At 33.9% G+C, this 20634-nt stretch overlaps 2 protein-coding genes across 4 annotated transcripts; one reads left to right on the top strand and one right to left on the bottom strand.

Annotated features, from left to right (window-relative positions):
• Positions 1–111: 111 nt before the first annotated feature.
• On the top strand, positions 112–16789 carry LOC6641907 (monocarboxylate transporter 13). Of its 2 annotated transcripts, none has more exons than XM_002065194.4 (5): positions 112–230; positions 12056–12158; positions 13554–13781; positions 13845–13971; positions 14746–16789. In XM_002065194.4, the coding sequence occupies exons 2-5, from the start codon at positions 12059–12061 to the stop codon at positions 16277–16279; spliced, it is 1989 nt and encodes a 662-aa protein (XP_002065230.1). In that variant the 5' UTR covers positions 112–230; positions 12056–12058; the 3' UTR covers positions 16280–16789. The 2 variants fall into 2 exon arrangements, with proteins under 2 accessions (XP_002065230.1, XP_046866400.1); XM_047010444.1 differs by lacking the exon at positions 112–230 and adding an exon at positions 6011–6034.
• Positions 16790–17792: 1003 nt separating this feature from the next.
• Positions 17793–20345, bottom strand: LOC6641906. 2 transcript variants are annotated; one of them, XM_002065193.4, is made up of 4 exons: positions 20196–20345; positions 19417–19905; positions 18186–18438; positions 17793–18056 (listed from the first exon to the last, which is right to left on the bottom strand). In XM_002065193.4, exons 1-4 carry the CDS (start codon positions 20278–20280, stop codon positions 17843–17845), a joined length of 1041 nt encoding a protein of 346 aa, XP_002065229.1. In that variant the 5' UTR covers positions 20281–20345; the 3' UTR covers positions 17793–17842. The 2 variants fall into 2 exon arrangements, with proteins under 2 accessions (XP_002065229.1, XP_023031392.1); XM_023175624.2 differs by lacking the exon at positions 18186–18438 and having other exon boundaries at positions 20196–20344.
• Positions 20346–20634: the final 289 nt, after the last annotated feature.

Below are 20634 nucleotides of genomic sequence, written 5' to 3'. Positions count from 1 at the left end.
TGCAGCGAATTGTGAATGTCATGTAACAGTCAAAACCAATAACAACAACAACAACTAATGCAACAACAACAAACGAAAAATTTGTATTCAAAATAAAAACGTGCGTCTTAACTGTATATGTATTTGTGTGAGTGTCAGTGTGTGTGTCCGTGTGCGTGTGGGTGTTACGAGGCTCCTCTCCTCCCTCTGGTCCTGGACGAATTTACATTAGCTAAGAAATTAAATTTAAGGTAAGTTTTTTTAAACCAACAACAACAAAAAGAAAAAACTAAAAAAAAAAACATTAGCACATTTTGTATGAGATAGAGACAGAAGAAGTGCGCCACAGCGCGAACAGCTGACCCGACCCAGCAGCCAGCGCCTCTTCGCTCTCTCTCTCTCTCTCACTGTTGCTCTCACTCTCTCAGTGTCGTTGTGTCTCGCTCTCGCATTTGGCGCTTCAAGGGCGATGAACTACTGAATAAATCAAGCAAAAAACAAAAAAAAAATCCAAAATTTTTGCTGCCTAGTCGGTGTGTGTTTTGTGGGCGTGAGTGATAGTGGGAATAACAACAGTTAACACAACTATAATAATATCTGATTTTTAATGGAAAATCTGTGATAAGTCCAAAGGCTCAATGCCATTTGCTTGTTATTGCTAAGTTGACGCTGGTGTCGTTGTTTTTGTTGTTGTTACGCTGCTCTTTTTACTACCTCCAACTACTATTTTACTTGCAGCCAATCGCCGCCAGGCCCCGATACGCGCGCGTCAAGCAAACACAGGGAACAACAGCAACGACAACAACAACAACAAAAACTACAGCAAGCAGCAGCAGCATAAAATGACTGTGTGTTTGTAGGGGGGCCCGATGTTGTTCGCATTGTTGTTGTTGCTGCTGTTATTGTGCTTGTATTTGCTATCTCTCAATACAAATACAAAATACTTGTTTGCTCGCTTTATTTATTTTTTTTTTAGTTTAGTTTTTTCTTGTTCTTAAAAAATACTCAATAGTAAATTGGGTCAATGTTAGGGCATAAACATATTTAGGTACACTCATTCAACCATTCATTGTGTGTGTGTTGTGTATGTGTGTGTGTGTGTATCCTTTTGGACGACCTGCGGTGACTCAGAGAGGAGATCTACCCTAAAATTGTGAGCCTTGGGAGTTGACCTTATGTAGCTATTTTCGCCCCCGGCAAAGTACTAACCAGGGTAAGGAAAGAGAATAAAAGAAGCAGATATTTTCAACCCGCTGGAGACTCATTATGTCTACATCTGTATGTACGTATGTATCTATAGATCATAATACATACATATATCAAGGGTTTTTGACCTTCTAAATACAAAAACTGTCTTTAATATTTCTTCCAAAAGGTTAAATTTCTGTGAGAATTTTGCAAACAGTTAAAGTTTCCCTTCTTCTTGATCATATATGTGTATGTATAATAACTATAACTTTCCATGAACAACAATAATATATCCGAATGTGCTAAACTTTCGATATTCATCCCCAAAAATTTATACGTAGATTCGCTATTGATTTATGGCCAAAAAACAAACAATTAATTATTACATTATAAACTCACAAAAACTGGTTTTAAATCAACTTAACTAAATAATTGTTGATCCATATTACAGTGAAAACTCGCCTAACAAAACCGCTTTTATTAAGCGAACTTACCTTTGAAAATTCCCTGAACATTCAGCTTTGACCCTATTAAGCAGCCAAAAAAAAAAAATGGACCACGGTTGCTATATAAACTATTTTTATGTTTTTAGATCAGTGACTTCACAATGTCGCCCAAATATTTAATCGACCATAGTATTTAAAACCAAAACACTCCAAAACAAACAATTATCTTAATTGAAACGCATATATTTAGTGGAAAAGTATTATGATTTTATAGCATTTAATATATAGTATGAAGCGATATCTGTTAACAAAATCAAAGATATGCCAATTTGCAAGAGTATGAAAACTTCACTCTTGTTTTTTTTGATACCACTTTAATTGATAATGCGGCCACAAATTTTGTTGATTGTCATAATCACAAAGAAGATAACAAAAAAAAGGTTCATACAAATATTTAATAGTAAATATTTACGTTACAAATAAATTTAGTATTTACTAAAATATATACAAAGATAGTATGTAATGATTCGCTTTTTAAGGTCCTATAACTCACTCGTTTACATGAGTTCAAAACGTTGAAGTCCTTTGATAGAGGAGAGTCCCTTTCAAGTGCTTTTAAAGGGACATGTTGGACCGATTAAGAGATAATTCTCCTAACAATAAATCTTTTCCAGTCAATCTTTCCAATTACAAGTAAGAACTTCTATTTCTTGCAACGTGAACTTATATTTTCGAATACGAGTTAGAGTTCAACTTGGTTTCGTTTACCAATGAGTTGAATTATATTCTATTCGTTTTCAAGTGACTGACAAATATCAGGAATACGTTTCATTATCGTATTCATATTAATATACAAAATCATTAATATATTCCTGAGTTTGTAAAAAACACTTTGGCGTCTCTTTAGTTTCAATATCAGAGTAGAATCGAAAAAAGTAAAAAAAATCGATCTTACTCTGAGTATGAGATTAAAAAAAATATTCTTTTGGTTTTTACTTGAGTGTTGTTAATAAATTTTTTTGTCAAAGTCTCTTTATAAATGTATTCATGTATAGATAGGTACATAAAATTGATTAATTTTCTAAAAAATATGTATTCATTCCTGTTATTCAATAGATTCGGTTGTCTATCTATTCGACTCAGTCCAAGATTAAACAAATAAATGATTTGATATGATTAGCACTAAGCACGAAGTAGGTCAGCACTTGTATTCATTGAATTTATTTCAGTCTTCAGTTTCATTCATTCATTATACCGCATTCTTTTACATATTAAAGTATTGTTTTTTTATATAATTATACTTTATAAACCAAAAAATGACCAACATAATAGTTGATGTGTCAACTCACGCATTTTGTTTACTTGATCACTTTACTGCTCAGTTGTTCAGTTGCTCAGCATGATCATTTTGAGTTTTATGTTGATAATTACATTGATTTTTTTCATATAATTATTTATGGTTTCTAGTTAGTGAACAAAAAATAACAATTTGAAGAGAACATCTGTTCAGTTACTCAGTTAAGTTAACAACTCTGTTTTATTCACTCACTGATGAGCAAGCCATACGATTACGATCTAACTCGATCAGTTAAAATGTGAAATCAATTAAAATCAATTAACTGCTTAATTTTGTTGTCAAAATAAATACATTTTTATACATTCTATGTTGCTAAGGCTGTTTATAGGAAACTGAAGCTGAAAATTAATATTCTCAATGGATAAAAAACTAGAATTTAAGTCATACAAACATTTCGGGGTCATTTCCAGTGTTGATAACAAAGACGTCCTACAAAAAAACATTCTCTTGATATGATTCAATTTGCTTGAAGGGCAATGGACGCGAAATAATCACTGCTGGGCATTCCTATTAGAGAAAATATTGTGGTTTCAATTTCACTTGAATATCAACAAAATGATTGAATTCGCAGCAGACACAAACACAAACTTCTCCGACCGTTCTCCAATTAAGATTTATTTGCTAAAAAACAACAACAAGAACAACATCAAATTTATTCATAAAACCAACGCTGAAAGTTTATGACGCATTTACACAAAAGTCATTAACATTAACATCAGGGTTCCAAAAAAATGTTGTTTTTTTTTATATATTGACCAAATTAATTATAATCTGAACTGAACTGAAAAAAAGGCATTTCTCTGTAAATATCAATATTTGATTTGAGGCGCGCCAAATGAAACGCAGCACTTTGAAATTGTGTTAACTCTATTCCTCCAGTTGCCGCTGTTGGTTCTTGTTATTGTCGTTTGCTTTGATTATTATCAGTTAATAAATAAACGTCCATCAGTGATGTAATTGGGTACACCTTATTGATTAATCAGACGATTATGATTTAATAGCTTTTTAAGTAGGCAGTAGGAATCAACAACCTCTTGTGGTGTGATGAAACTTGATTCTAGAAATCGTAATCACTGTGGGAATTTTCTAAATTATTTAATGCTTGCACATCTCAAAACAATTGTGGATTAAAAAATTAAAAAACAGAACTTAGAAAATTTGTCACATAGTGAATATATATTTGTTGAATTCGAAAATAGATAAATTAGGGGTTTTAAACTCTCAAACTATGATAGTTTTCATGTCTATCTATTTGCTCATTAGTTACACTTTTTGGAAAAAATTTTCAAAATGGTTAGATGGTTTCAGATTTTAGGATTTCAAAGATGCTAAAAAACATGTGTATACTACAAATTCTTATTCCCTAGATATACATCTAGAAGTAAAACGCTTTTGAGAAAGTCCATGTAAGTGAATAGGTTAGGTCTTGAAAATCATTAATTTTGATTATTCCAAACTAATTTCCAAAAAAAAAGCCTTTATTATATGGTACAATATACAGTGTATGAAATAATAGGTTATTATTATTATAATAGGTTATATAATTATTTTAATATTCACAAAAAGGTGGACTTCGGTATTGTTGGCTTTGTCAATCTTTTTTCGCTTCATTTAGTTGCAATTTACAACTAGTTTTAGCGTTCACGACATGGCAAAGTCTTCTGCTATCAAATATAACACCATTTCCTTAAGTGCTCTTGAATGAAAATTTAAATTACTGAGGCCAATTTTAGCAGCATACTTGGCCTTAATAATTTTAAATTGCTTTTGCTGCAGGGTATATTCAAGTCGTTGCAGTAATTGTTCCTCTACTTTGATTTTTAAAGGCCTTTTCAGAATAATTAAAACCTGTATTTGCACACTCTTTTAGTGCCTTGGAGCAGAATATGATTTGCAGACAGTGTAGAATTCAAGTAAAATTTAAAAAAAAATATTAGAAAGCAGCATTTATTTAAATAAACAATTCTCATCTCTGCTAAAAGCAAAATCATACAAAGATTTGTTCATGCATACAATATTTAGTATTTTTAGTATTTGTTTGGAATCTTTGATTTTTGCGTCTTAATCTTTAGCTCTTTTGTTTATTGTTGCTTCCTTATAGAGGGACAGAGAAAGAGAGAGGGAGGAGGGTGTTGTCTTTCTCTCTAATTGAGGCGTTTCTGTCTTGATGAGTAAAGCTTGTGTGTGTGTGTTTATGTGGGAGTGTTTGGGGTTTCTCAGGGCCAATGCACTTTATTTTCTTCCCTCTACCAACACAAGCCTCTGCATTATCGATAAGGAACAGCTGTTGCGTGCTAGCATTTCCCCTTGTTTACTATATACATATGTATGTATGTATGTATGTATGCCAGCATGTTTTGCTTGTAAATTGACAAAACAGACATCAGCCGACTCATTGTCTGACTGGCAATGGCTTTTGTCTACGCAAAAGGAAACAAATAATACCAACCCGAGTCTCTGATGATGACGATGAAAACCTATCTCTCATGTCGAGGGGTTTATCTACCTGCATTTGGCTTTAAAGATGTTGGTGTACTTATTTTTATGACCTGTCTCAACAAAAATTTGCCAAATTCCCCTTTCTCCTGGTTCTGTACGTTCTATGTAAACAATTAAGTGCGTTTTTGTTTTTTCTAAGAATGTGTTTTTCCTTAATCGGGAAGCCAAGAATTTTCGCCTGCTTTATCTTCCTCTCTCCCCTTCTCGCTCTGTCTCTTAAGCAACAGCTGTAAATGTGGGTTGAAGGTTTGATTTGTCGTTTTTCTTATCATGATATGCGAGATCCCACCAGCTTATCTTACTCATGTTATTGTTTTGACTCGGCCGAGGCAGTCAGAACCAGCCAGACCCAGACCCTTAATTGTTGTGTGCGGTTTTCTGACGCGTCGCTTTTGTAGTATAAAGTAAATCTTCAAGCAGTGCACACGTCATAAATAAATATGGATCGGCAAATGCCACTACAGAAAGAGCAACTAATCAACTAATAGTAAACAGATATTTTATCAGCAATTAGCAACAAATAATTAAGGCACACTTGAGTGCCTCTTTCAACCATTTCAAGAAGGTAAAACGCAAAACCCTCTTGAAATAGTGAACAAAAACTTAAAAAAATTAAAAAACGAAAACAAAAGTAAAAAGTCTCAACTCACCTTGAGGGTCTACTAATTGTGTGTGTGTTAGTGAGTGTGTGTTTTTTTAGAGCCTATAAATAATTCTCTCATTGATATTTTTAAACTGCTGTGTGAGTCCGTCAGCTGTTTTATTTCACAAACAATTAAAGTCATTATTTTAAAATTGTGACCAAGTGATTTATAACAAAGTTAAGCAGAATTTTTTCACACATAAATAACCTAGACAAATGGCACGTTTTCTCAAATCGATTTTCAATAGAAAGTTAAATGAAAGTGTTTGTCAACTGTTTTTATTATTTTGCTTCTCTCATCTGACTTTGAAGTCGTGACAAAACAAAAATTAGCAACTTTAAAAAGTTCTGAGAATACAATTTAAAGAAACGTTAATTTTTTATAATTCTTGGGTGAGTTCTGAGTTTAATGGTGCTTTAATTTAAATAAAATGATAAAATCATTGAAAACTATATTTTGTGATAAATGTTAAAATCATTTCTGAATCTATTTTTCAATGCGAATAGCTTTTGGAATTAGAAAGAAAAATTTCAATAATTTTGAGGTGAAACATGGCCAAAAAAACCGAATCAAGCTGACTAATTTATTTGAAATAGATATGAAGATATCAATTTCAATTTCAAGAACTTTATTCCTATGGCGAAAACATTTTTTAAAAATAAAATTTGTTGATCCTATTTTTGATCCTGTCGAATCATGAAAGTTGGAAAGCATTTTGACGAAATATCCTAAAAACTGTAAACTCTCTACTTTTTAAAGTAATTAATCCCTTGGGATTGTCTTTATATTTCCGGATTTTATTTATTTTCAAATTAAGTGCACATGCGGTCTTATTGACTATATTCAAGAGAGTGTGCCCGTACCCCGCCTTAGCGTATTATACCCTTTTAGTGTGCCCAAATTCGGTTATCGGGGAAATTCACTGAGACGAGGAGCGGGCTTATTTAAAATATTCCTAATGTTTACAAAACAATATTTTTCTTTGTTCTTACTTACCATTTAAAGCATTGTTTTTTTCTTTGACAATATGTGTAAAAGTTAAAAATATTCAAGAATAAAGTTGAAGATAACTTTAAAATCTTCTACAAAAATAAACTAAACGAAATTAAGTTGATCCCTTCTACTAAAAGTCTTAATCTCGTCGTTTTTGTTCAGTGAGAAAGCTCCAAATGTTTGGTATAAATAATTATATAGAATTAGAGTATATGAATTTTTTATATAAATAATCCGTCGAATCTAAAGTGACAGAAAAACAAAAATTTTAATAGATTTAAAGAAACTTATGTTTGGTAAATAAAATTCTGTATTAACTTTAGTACAGTTGACCAGCTGAAAAATAAGCAACAATAGTTCTTAACATATTCGAGGCTAATAAACAATACTATAATAAATTTTTAGAGAAAAAAGTTTTTGTCAACATTTCCATTGAAATGTTTTTGTTTGTGGGCTTTTCGTTTTATGTTTTTTGTTAGGCGTAAACAATTACTAAATTATTTACACAATTCCAATAATTGAGCTATGTTCTGCTCTGGCTCTTGTCAGTTCTGATCTCAATGATTGCAAATTGAGAAGCCACTTGTAAAAAAACAAAATAACTTGGACCTCGTGTTCATTTAAATGGAAAGTTCAAACACACACACAAACACACACTCAGAGACACCCATTCGTAATTATAAATGTAATTGTTTTCAATACGTTTCAATTACTAGAATTGAATTGAGTTGAAAACTTGTTACAATGTGTGTATTCTGTTATTTTGTTGTTTGTTGGCAACAATTCAGTTTCGTTTAGTTTTTGTTTTTATACCATACACCCATAGGGTGAAATGGTATATTAAAGTCGCCAAAATGTATGTAACAGGCAGAAGGAAGCATCTCCGACCCCACAAAGTATATATATTCTTGATCAGGATCAAAAACTGAGTCGATATAGCCATGTCCGTCTGTCCGTCCGTCCGTCCGTCCGTCCGTCCGTCCGTCCGTCCGTCCGTATGAACACCTAGATCTCGGAGACTATAAGAGCTAGAGCCACCAAATTTGGTATGTAGTCTCGTGTAGTATGTACGCTTATCGAGTTTGTTTCAAATTTTTGCCACGCCCCCTTCCGCCCCCAGAATTTACATAAAACTGTTTTTCTTAAAAAGTATAGCAGATAGAAACATCAAATTTGGTTTATATACTCGTTTAGTTAGCGCGCAGAAAATAATTGTTCCAACTTTTTGCCACGCCCCCTTCCGCCCCCGGAATTTACATAAAACTGTTTTTCTTAAAAAGTATAGCAGATAGAAACATCAAATTTGGTTTATATACTCGTTTAGTTAGCGCGCAGAAAATAATTGTTCCAACTTTTTGCCACGCCCCCTTCCGCCCCCGGAATTTACATAACTCTGATTTTCTTAAAAACTATAAAAGCTACCGACATTAAATTTGGTATGTAAGTTAGCCTCATAGACGCGCAGATATTGACTATTTAAAAATTTTGCCACGCCCATTTCCGCCCCCGAAAATTAAACAAAACTGATTTTCTCGAAAACTAACAAAGCTAAACTCACCAAATTTAGTATGTATATTGGCTTAGTATGCGCGCAGAATACATATATTGTAATATGTTGTCACGCCCACTTCCGCCTCCATAATTTAGAAAAAACCGATTAGCTCTTGCAATTTTTTGACCATCGCGATCAAATTTGGCAGACTAATAAATCTTATCTATTTCTATCAAACTACCAAATTTGATTGAAATCGGACTAGAAACATACAAAATATACGTATGAACGTATTTTGCTACTCGATTATTTTGCTAGAGTGCTTGTGTGTTTGTAGAGTGAGCGAGATAGCAAATGGTATGAGGCATGTTAAAACAATTTAGTAGACATACATTTGGTTTTCGAAATTCTAAATATTTGTTTCACCTGGTGTATGGTATACCCAAGTCGGCGAGACGACTTACTTACTTCATTTTTTAATCACAAAACGGTTCAGGAAACGACCTTCAATAGCAAGAATTGGGGGCAACAAACGCAACGCCGATGAGATGAGTCGATGGCGTCGTTTGTATTTTGTCCATGTTATGTTATTCCTCATGTTGTTTATATATTTAAATTATAAGGTGTATATTAGGGAAATTTGCATATTTAATGCCTACACCTACTTATAGGGCATATTAAATATTCTATGGCTGATTATTGTTGCCTTAAATATGTATGTTTATTGTGACGTCAAAACAAATTCTAATGTTGGGGCATGGTTGGATTTTAATTAATTGTTTTTTTTTGAATGCAAAACATTTACTTTTTCTTGAAAAACAAATATCAAATAAATGACTTAAATGTGTTATAAATAAATCATAAGAGTGGTCAAATCTCTTGACACTTTCAAAAGTTCTTTCTACATTCAATCACGTTTCAAGTATTTTAAAAATACAAAATTTGTGTATTTTAAACTTCAATTATTGTATGGACAGTTGTGTTTTTTTTTCTGTGTTGTCTTCTCCTTCTTATTGTTTCTTTATTTGGGTTACTTTCTCTTTGGGATGAGAACATTTCTACCAAAATATTCATTCACAATACGAGGGCAAGTTTGAAAGTATTCAAAAGAAAGAACAAGATACATTTATAGACTGGAAAGTTCCTTGTTACTTTTTACTCTTTAATATTCGTTGTTAAAACTGAAAACTTTTTATTAATCTAAACTTAAACTCTCTTATAATTAATGTAAAATATATTAAATACTTTCGGAAGTATGTAAAATTTACAATTTTCTTAAAATCTTGCTAATAAGCATAGGAATTACTTTAACTATTTTACTGCAATTTTATCAATAAGATTATTGATCTTGAGAACAATAATTTTTGACTTAGTTTGAAACTTTGATATGATTCTTAGATGTTAATTCTAGTCTTAAACCAGAATCATATTTTTGTATTGTAATGATTAGAACTTCTAATTAGGAAGCCATAAAAAATTAATTTGCAAATAACAGCATTACAAAGTTCAAATGAGTTTTAGCAATTTCCCTCTCAAATAATTATCGATAGTCCCATAGATGGATTTACCGCCCAAATTATCGATTTAAGTCGAATATATGTTACACCGTAAAACTTTACATAAGAAAATAAATAGATATTTAGTTTATACTATCTAAAAAAAAAAGTATTTACACATAAGTAATTGATAATTGAGAATAATTCTAACAACAATTTTCGCAAAATGACTTCCATAGGCGATTATGGTGAATTTTTTGATGAGCCCTCGGCATTTATTATTAAAGATTTATAGATTCTGGCACTCTCTCTGCCCTCTCAACATCTTGTTATATCATCTATAGCCCAATCTACAATACAAACAGACATATGTACATATGTATGTATATGTATATCCCATTATTATTAACCAACTCAATCAATATCTTGGTGCTTTTAATTTTTCTGCCTTGAGAGTGAAATATATGTATGTACGTGTGTACAATTCCCCCATTATTCTTATATCGTTCGGGGAAGCATGACGTCATTGGTCGGTGGGAGGAAATGGTGTGGAGGAGGTAGAGGAAAGTTTCATGAAATCGCGCGACAACAACGCAAATTATGAATAAACGAAATGAAAAACAACAAGAGAGAAAAAGAACACACATGTTTTTGTTGGAGAACATTCACAAATGTCATGATCCTTGATCATCGCACATAGCGACCGATTGTCCGCCCACTTGGTGGTCTCTATGAGTCATGGGGGAAAACAAAACAAATTGAAAACAAAAAACATCACAAATGGGTGGGTTGCTGGGCCATAATAGAATAGAAAACTTTGCGCTTTCCGATGTTCTGATTTTTTGTGGATTTTGTACTCTGAGCCTGAGCGAAGAGAGTCTGTTATCGCAATTTCAGTGCTATGCGTTTATAATGACGAAACAAGTTTGGCATTTAGCAGCAAGCGACCGATTACGGGAGGAGGAGATCCACAGAGATTAGAGAAATAACCCGGCATTGAGAATGGTTACCAGTTTGCACCAGATATACATACATATATCAACGCCTTCTCTCATTGTCAGTCAATCGTACCCACAAACAATACGTGTGTGGTGTAAAATGCCTGCATGTGTTTGTGTTGTTATAGCAAAATTTATTAAATATACACAAATATATAAAGTGGCCTTTAAAAATCTAAAAAATGAATAGCCAACCTCAGCATTCTTGAATTCTACACACTAGAAATGTTTGTAATTAAACTAAGCAATGGGAATTAAAAACCGAAATCTCGAATCTTCAATAGGATCCACTTTTCTTCTATTGTCTTTCGTGAATAGCCAAAAGTTAACTTTTGAAAATTTATCATTGCTCCACGAGTCAAGTTGGCAATAGATGACTTTATTTAACTATATTTGTAATTCTCAACTAGTTTTAGCATTGAAAATATGGTGGGGCCATTGTGATTCTGCAAAACATAAGCAAAGTCTCTGGCTGATTGAGCTTGATGGTTCCTAAAATAGCTAAAGAAACAATTTCCCTATGTCTTTATAGTATACGACTAATCATTTAGCTGTCACACTGTGCGTATACCTTATTTTTAATGCTAAATGATAAATGATGGGAAGTAAATAAAGGGCTGTTAGTAGTAGATGGTCTAGAGCGGCCATGACTATAAATCCGCCACTGTTTTTATATATTTGTAGAAAGCATATGGTGCGCAATTTCCTGTTTTCCCAATTCCTCTTTTCTCCCAATACTTGTGAATCACACCTTCAAGCCCTAAACTATATATACACATCTCACCTCGTCATCTCCTTCCTTTCACCTTCCTCTCCCATCCCCCCCTCATTCATATAACCTACATATATTCTGAATAACAAATATTTAAAAACGAAAATCTGTTGTTTTTTTTTCTTTCCCTGACAAATCCAAAAAAAAACACACATCAAAAATGTTTTTCTCTCTTTCTCTTCTTCTTACAGACCATGCATAAGGAAAAAGTTTTAAGTACACAAAATGCAAATAAAGCAAACAGCAAAGATCATAAATTAAATGGAACCACAAAAGAAAATAGTGATAAAACAGGTCAGTAAACAACAACAACAACAACTACAACAACAACGCACTTTGAAAACGGGGAAACACCCCTCGAACCCCATTCAGTATACGATATGATCAAAAGTCTGGCGATTCTACACTACAACGATGTTCTCTATGTCTCTGGATTGATCGATCAACCTAATCGATCAGTAAACAACAACAAAAATAATTGTAAAATAATTTAAACTCTTTGTCAATATCAATTTTGGCTACATAAATGATTCATTTGTAGAATCAATCAATTTTTTCTAATATCTTTTGACGTCATGATGTTTATATTGTATATAATATGATAATGCATTAGGCTTATAAATAATATTTAAAGGTCATATAATGACCGCAAAAGCCATTTAAATATCTCTCTCACATTACAAAGCGCAAAATATTTAATCAAGTACAGTCACCACAAAAGATCGAATACACTATTAGCCATAGAAAACCCCTTATCTCTCATCTCATCCCCAAGAAAACCCCAAGTACAGTACAGTCGCGAATGTTTACTGATTTGTTTTCTCCAGAAACCTTTTATAGACAGTAATATATTAATTTATTATTACAATGATTTAACTGTTGTCAGAGTTTGAGTAGCGCAATTATTGAGTCATTCCCACATACAAACGCCAAAACGAAAAAAAAAAACTCGTGGAGATTGCAAACGACAAATGTATATAGGGTTCCTATCTTTGACGTAGAGGGTTTCGGGGTGTGCTCTGGTTTCTATGCGATCAGAGCACGTTGGTTAGTCCGGGACACGTTTTGCCGGCTTAGCCGCCCGTTCACCCCGTAAAAAAATAATAATAATAATACAATATCAGGCGATTGGTATTCACACAAAATGCTACTCAAAGATAAGATGTGTTGTTTGGCAGAGGTGAAGGAAAAAAAAACAAGAGAAATTAAGTCTCATTTGTCTCGTCTTTTGATTGGTTGAAGACCACGAGGCCTAAAAAATCCACTGAATTTATGTGTTCGAATACAGACCACTGCCCAGTGATACACTTTGATAAGATATTTGGGCTCTTTCACCTGAAGGTCTGGGGTTTTAAATAAGAAGCGAAAAAAGCAGTCAAAACATTGCAAATACTTGAAAAGTAATTGGGTTGGGCTTATTAATATTTGTAAGGTTCTTGACTTTGAAGTGGGAATCGGAAGACTCTGTGGTGTTAATCTATCTATGATATGTGGGTTATAAACATATTCTCTTGATCAGATTTGTGGTGATTTTCACTACTTTACAGATGATATAACCATTAACCAGTAGCGAGTAATGCAAAAGTAGACTTAAAAGTGACGAGTAACGAGTAAGCAACAGCGAGATCGCCCAACAACTTTCAACTAATACCAAAATTCGTTCTGTTTCTTTGTTTTATCTCCCAACAGTTAGCCTTTTAAAAAAGAAGGATGATAGCTGCGAATTCGATTTGGTACCACCCGATGGTGGATGGGGTTGGTTAGTCCTTTTTGGTTCCTGTTTGACCAACATTCTCATCCCTGGCACAATTAAAAGCTTTGGCGTTCTTTTCGTTGAATTTTTGGAAGCCTTTAAGGTCTCATCGACAAAGGCAGCATGGATACCGGCGTTATGTTACTTTCTGTACAGTTCATTGGGTAAGTTTTTAATATACAAACTAGAGAACTTTTATTTATTTACCTTTTCTTACTCACTCACAGGACCTGTATCAAGTATACTCTCAGTTAAGTATTCATATCGTACGGTTACTTTGCTTGGTGGCGCATCGGCCTCATTGGGCATGATATTATCATTTTGGGCATCATCCGTTGGATATTTGTATATCAGGTAAATATCCAACAAAGAATGAAAAAAGTTAACTTTCGAATCCCTTTTGAACCAAGTCAGACAGTGACAAAAAATTATAATTAGTTGTTGTATTTAAAAATTATTTAATTATACTTGGAAGACCTAGATAGAATGATTACAAGAAAATCTTTATATTTGTGAAATTTATGCATTTTTTCAAATGTTTTCAAATTTAAGTTTTTTTTAGATTTTCTTCGCTGAAGATTAGTAATTTTCATTTATTTAAGAAAAATTAACTTAATAAGGGTAAAATTCAAAAAATTTTAAAAAATGTTCAATGATTTTAAAAAACAGATTCTGTGTAAGACATTTAAAAAATATTTCCTTGCTCTTGCCTATGGTTTTATAATGAAATACTTAAAAAAAAAAATAGTAAAAAAATTATAACTTTAAAAATAATATAAAATAAAAATTATGTTTGCCGCTCAAAATAAATATCAATTTTTAAAAATTTTTCTTAAAGCCATCAAATTATTCTACAAGATCGTTATAAATGTTGAAAAAAAAAAAAAAAAAATAATTCGATATTAAGAGAAATTAATTTAAAAAATAAGATAAAAAATGAAAAAGAGGGCATGAATTAAAGATTTAACATAAAAATGGAACTATGAACATTTTTTACAGTAACTTTTAATACTTTTCGGTTCCTGCATTTCATAAATATAATTCAGATCTCAAAAATAAAGTGAAATTTCTCATTTAAACTTAAAGAATGTTGTAAGAAATTCATTGAAATTTTGTTTTTTCTTTCAGTTATGGCGTTCTGGTTGGCATTGGCGCCGGGCTCTCCTTTCCGCCCACAGTCTACATTGTCACTTCGTATTTTGTGAAATATCGCGGTCTGGCCAATGGCCTCTGCATCTCGGGCAGTGCCCTAGGTAGCATCATACTACCGCCCGTACTCCGTTGGCTTCTGGAAAATTATGGATATCGTGGCTCCTGCTTGATCATGGGTGGCATCACGTTGAATGTCTTTGTGGCTGCCCTGTTCTATGAGCCTGTGGAACAGCATATGATTCGAGTGCCACGTGCTAGCCAAGCACTGGAAGATATACCCGAGGAGGAGGATATTGGCATTGTGATGAAATTCGAGAACGTTGACGAAACGACTGAAGATCCAGATCAGGTGGGGAGAGAAAAACGATTATTGCCTTACAATTCGCCGCCATCGCCGCTATATCTGCCCGATGATGATAAGCAACAGTTTGTCCGAAGTGCCTCAGCTGCTGTGGTCCAGAATTATACGAAACCCGGTGATGAGTTCCAGCCGAGAACACGGAAAATAAGCACACCCGTGCGATTGCCGCAAAGAAATCAAACCTTTACGCCGGGACAATTGAATTCGCAATCATCGCTTTATGCCGTGCCCGAAGGACGTTCTAGTTCCAATAAACTAACGCTTAGGAATACATCGAGAACGCGTCTATCAAAGCGTTCGCCATCGACGAGCAGCTTCCTGTACGTTAGTACACCATATCACGGAAGCACTCTATCCTTCCAGCCCAAAGAATTCTCGTCACATTTATCACTACGCTCGGCCGGCTCTGGTACGGGAGGAGATAAAGATGCAACGGGCGTGCAAGATGCTATACCGGATTCAGATAAAACGAAAGGTGGCAAAAAACAGGCATCAGAACGTTCGAAATTCTTTGACCTTAGCCTACTCAAGGATCCCATGTATTTGGTCATCCTCATCTCCAATTCAACCAATGCCATCAGCTACACCAACTTTATCATCCTTTTGCCGTCGTTTGGTTTGGCAAGAAGCTTTGACAAATCCTTGTCGGCCTATTTGTTGTCTGTTGTCTCGGCTACCGATTTAATTGGACGTATTGGCGGATCAGCACTTTCGGATATGGGCTTTATACCTAAGACATGGTATTTTGTTGGTGGATTATCCGTATCGGGCGTTTCGCTAGCTCTACTACCATTCGCCTATTCGTATAGCCATGTCTGCTTCTGGTGTGCCCTCTTTGGACTCGCTTCCGGCATATATGTGGGCATTACGGCCGTTATTATGGCCGATATGCTGGGCACAGAACGTCTGACCTCATCGTATGGCATCAGTTTGTTTGTCAATGGTCTTCTACAGTTGGTCGGACCACCATTGTGCAATGCTTGGGCCGAAGCGGTCAATGATTATAATCCGCTCTTCCATGCCCTGGGCCTGACATTACTTGCCGGCGCGAGTCTATGGAGTTTTATGCCCTGGATACAGCGACGCAAAGCCAAAGAGGAGGAAAAACTCGAAGCGCAAATCGACGAGGAGGCCATTAATACTTACTAACATGCTAAAACAGCAACATCAACAACAACAACAAAACGAAAAAATTTATTCATTTATTCGGGTCAGACTACGGCGATTGACGTACAATTATAATTAGTTTTTAGGCTTTAAACAAGAAAAAAATGCGTACAAAAAGAAAGAGTGTGAACGAGAAGGACGATGAAAAAATGAAGTACGGGAAAGCGGGGGGCATGTGCTTGGGAGGGGGGGACATACATATATGTGTAGAATGTTTTGAAACTAAGTGTGAGGGAGGGGGGGAGAAATTATTCATTCATTTGGAAATTTGTTAATTTGTTTCTTCCAGCCGCTTTTTGTCTAACTGTTAAGTCTTAATTATTATATTGTATAATTACAATTATTGTTTACATCAAATCAAATTATTTATAGCTTAAGCCCATAAAAGATAAAACCACAAAACAAAAAAAAAGTGAGAAAACAAAATGTAAAGTGTGTAGTGAATAACTAAGAAATTATAACTATTTTTTCTATAAATATGCAAAAAGAGAAGAAAAAAAAATCAACTAAAAAAAACAAAACAAGAAAAACAAAAACAAAAAGAAATGCCAAGAAAAACACATAAATTGAACTTGAAGAAATTGTAAATTAAAGTGTTTATTATTCATTTGGGGAAAGGTTTCATTTAGTTGGATTACTTAGTAATGAAAATGTTCTGGAAACTGAACGGAACGGACATTATAAAGATCCTCAAAAACCTGAAAACCTTTGGGAGAAAAAAATAACCCGATCTGATTCTGGGCCAGATATATCGGCCGTTTAAATCTAAAGTTTCCAGAGTACAGATTATTAAATTTCAAACTGCAGCATTAAGACAATCTTTCTGTAAAAATTTATCAGAACTCTTTAACTAAGAACAGAACCTCTTTTAAGAACGGTTCAAAGTTACTTCTTTAAATTCATTTTAGGCCATCTGGAGGTCCAAAATAAAGTAATTAGACCTCTTCTTAACCAACTACTTTCTAACGTAAACGGTTTCAATTCTAAAACGATTTTAAATAAGAAAATGCAGTACTTTTGAAGTAAAACATTAAATGTAACTAACATTATGAAAACACATTAAGCGGGGTTAAATATACTTGGAAATAAATGCAAAATAAATTATAATTTTCGATTCTCGATAAATTTATTTAAAATCGAAAACGATTTCGTTCCTCATAATGCTTTTAATACGGCTATTTTTCCAATATATTTTGGAATCTGCTTTAAGGCGACAAATTTCAAGTAGTTAACTAAACGATCCTCTCTTAAAATCTTTTAAAAATTTATATTTTTCAAAGTTTTAATAAAAATCGTTTTTAACTTGGTTTATTGGTCAAACTAAATTTCATTCGTCTTGTAATCAGCACTTAAAAATTAGTTTACTATCGGAAAAAATCGATCACATAATTTGTTTTTTTTTTTAATGTTTTAAAAACATTTGCAATTGTGTTGTATATTTTTGGTAATGAAAATCATTAAAAGGTATGTATACAAATATATGTTTTCACACAAATGAATAATATAATAATATGTATTGTCGTAAATTATTGATAGGTGATTAATTTAGTTGCCCTTAATCTTTGGCTTCATGAATCCCTTGGCACGCAGATATCGCACAATAAATGGAGTTGCTCCGAGGGTAATGCTTATTCGAAGGGGAGCAAACACTTTGTGGACAGCATAGGCCACAACGAATGTACTGCCAGTGGCCAATTTCTCTCCAATGGCCGATGACTCAATGCCAAGGTATTCCAAAATGGGCACGAAATTTATGCCGCTGCAATGACAAAATAAATAAGGGACGTTAGCATTTTGTATTACAATGCAAAATAGGTAAAAATAAACTACTAGCTTGTGCTACAACTAAAGTTAGACACATGCAGATGTTGTGGGGGTTAGTCCTTACCTGTTTACTAGTACATAGAAACCACCCAGCGACATTAATGACAAGCCCACATGGAAAACTACAATGGTGGCACCATACTCTTTAAAGGCACGCTTCAGTTGCTCCTTTTTACTCAAACTCTGGCTCTCTGGCGTTGTGGATGCTTCCGTTCTTATGGCTGAGGTGGCTGTGCCTGGTGCTTCTGCTGCTGATGGGGCTGTAGTAGGCGATGTTGCCCCGCGCTCTGTGCTAAAGTTGCGACGTATGGAAAAGCCTGACATGCAATGAAATGCAATGCAAATGAGGTTTGGCCAAATGTCAAAAGCTACCCAAGCTCCTAGCCCAGTTTCTACACTGTTTGCATTACAATTTTTTAGTTTTTATCTACCGCTATTATGAACTCATGGCTAAAAACAAGGTCATACAGCTTTAAAATTGATAAAATTAGACCAATATACTAATACTAAAGTAGACCTTTTCATTTTTGCTATAACAATCATAAATTGGAAATTACTTGACAAACTAAAAACTTTAAATTTGTTAGTATTTTTCTAATTTACACCCTAATAATATATATAAACGTCGTAAAATTGTCCAGGAGAAACAAATTTTAAATTCCTAAGTTTTGAATTGTCTATCTTATAACAAACAAACTAAAAATTCATTTAAAAATTGATTAACTCGTAACAATTTCTCATTAAAAACATTTTCTTTTTCATTTTAATTATCAAAATCGAATCAAATCATCCAATTTTGCGCTTTCTTTTTTTATTTAAGAAAATTATGTCTAAAAAATGAATTCAAAATCCTAAAATTGGTTAATAATTTGGTTATAATGCTTAATATACTAGAATTTTAAGTTCTAAATTGTTTGCCCAACTAAACTTCAAGTTTATCTTCACTATCTTATTAGTATTCTAGCTGACACTCCCGGCGTATACGTGATAGTCGGCACATAAGCCTTAAAATAATATCTCAAAGATTATTACCAAACTAAGTATTAGTATAAAGAGACATTAACTAATTACGTGACGTTCTAATAGGAGGAGGCGTAACAAAATGTCCCTAAATCTCTCATTAGGGTGGTCTAAGTTTGGTGATGATATCTGCTTGTCTCAGTAAAAAGAATTTCAGTCTAATATTTGGGAAAAAACTTTTTTGGGTAGCTCTTGGTTAATAAATTTCATAAATTTGATCTGCGCCTGCGCCTAACACATGCAACAGGTTATTTTTAATGCGAAACGCTGCTCACCTTGACCTCCTCCTCCAGAATTCAAGGTGGCATTCTGATCGTATGTCACCCAATCGGCGCGGTAATTGTCACGCAAGGCACGATAATGTGAGCTCTGCATATTCTGTGATGTAAACTTGAATTCCTGGGACCATTGACCACCGGGCATATTTAAATGCGAGAACTTATGCATGCCTCCAAATGGCTGAGGGACATTGCTCTGCATCACCGAATTCAAGCTGACAGCACCGAAGCAATCGTACGATTGGACATGAGGATCATCCGGGGATAAGCCAACTGTGGCACCCTGTGAGCCGCTATAACTATTATCCGTGGTAATGTCAATGGTCGAGATAGGTGCCTGTGCCATTATCACGGTGGCCGAAATATCACGTGAACGTTGGGGCGAGAAGCGTGTGGTCTCTGCGGCATCCACATTGATGGGCAACGGCAAGGGAGCAGGGTCTACATAGTTCTGGCCGGCGGCAGTTGTGTGAAAAGGTTGAATGGCTAAATAAAAGAAATGGAAATGTTTTTAATATTCAAAACAAAGATGAATATATAGTATATAGAGTCTGAAAATTGCGCAGTTTGGCAGACGACCAGAGGGCAAAATCCAACATAGTATATGTATGTACCTAGGGGTACACATTGTATGTATTCAATTGAGTTAAATCTATCTATTATCATCATCATCTGTGCTCTGATTGTCGCCAATTGAATCAGATTAACCCAAGTTGACCTTGTGCACCCTCCACCCTGAAAGAGTTGCTTGCCAAGGCCAAAATATTTATAATTACCTGCACATTTCTTAAAACATTGCACCCCACTGCCAGGTAGACGAGCTGCATACAGCAAAGAAACTTTGCCGGTATTAATAAACATTTTATTTTTGTTATATTTCAACAAAACAATTCGATACGACACTATCACGACGACTAAGCAAAAACAAATAAATAACAATCTAGACCGGAATAGGTATGACACTTTATTCGATAGTTTTGATATTTTAGGGATGTCAGGTTACATGCATATAGAGTAAATAATATATATTGCAAGATTACAAAAGAATTTAGACGTAAAAACTTAATTATTTTCATTATATATCATAATATTCATTATATTATATGCACAATGTTGAAGTAATTACGAAATATCTGTAGGGATTGTTATTGTTATGTATTTGAAAACTGTTCATCATCGTATTATTACTAATAATATATATAATAATTTATTAGG

Source organism: Drosophila willistoni, assembly GCF_018902025.1.
Source record: "Drosophila willistoni isolate 14030-0811.24 chromosome 2R unlocalized genomic scaffold, UCI_dwil_1.1 Seg167, whole genome shotgun sequence".
NCBI lineage: Eukaryota > Metazoa > Arthropoda > Insecta > Diptera > Drosophilidae > Drosophila > Drosophila willistoni.
This window is presented reverse-complemented; position numbering and strand designations above follow the sequence as displayed.

Bases quoted from the DNA above. Each gene is read 5' to 3' on its own strand.
- LOC6641907 (XM_002065194.4), top strand. From the start codon at position 12,059: ATGCATAAGGAAAAAGTTTTAAGTACACAAAATGCAAATAAAGCAAAC. The intron at 13,782-13,844 runs GTAAGTTTTTAA...ACTCACTCACAG, and splicing joins CTTTCTGTACAGTTCATTGG to GACCTGTATCAAGTATACTC. The intron at 13,972-14,745 runs GTAAATATCCAA...TTTTTCTTTCAG, and splicing joins GTTGGATATTTGTATATCAG to TTATGGCGTTCTGGTTGGCA.
- LOC6641906 (XM_002065193.4), bottom strand. From the start codon at position 20,280: ATGTTTATTAATACCGGCAAAGTTTCTTTGCTGTATGCAGCTCGTCTA. The intron at 19,906-20,195 runs GTAATTATAAAT...TCTTTTATTTAG, and splicing joins ATGTTTTAAGAAATGTGCAG to CCATTCAACCTTTTCACACA. The intron at 18,057-18,185 runs GTAAGGACTAAC...TTGTCATTGCAG, and splicing joins TTCTATGTACTAGTAAACAG to CGGCATAAATTTCGTGCCCA.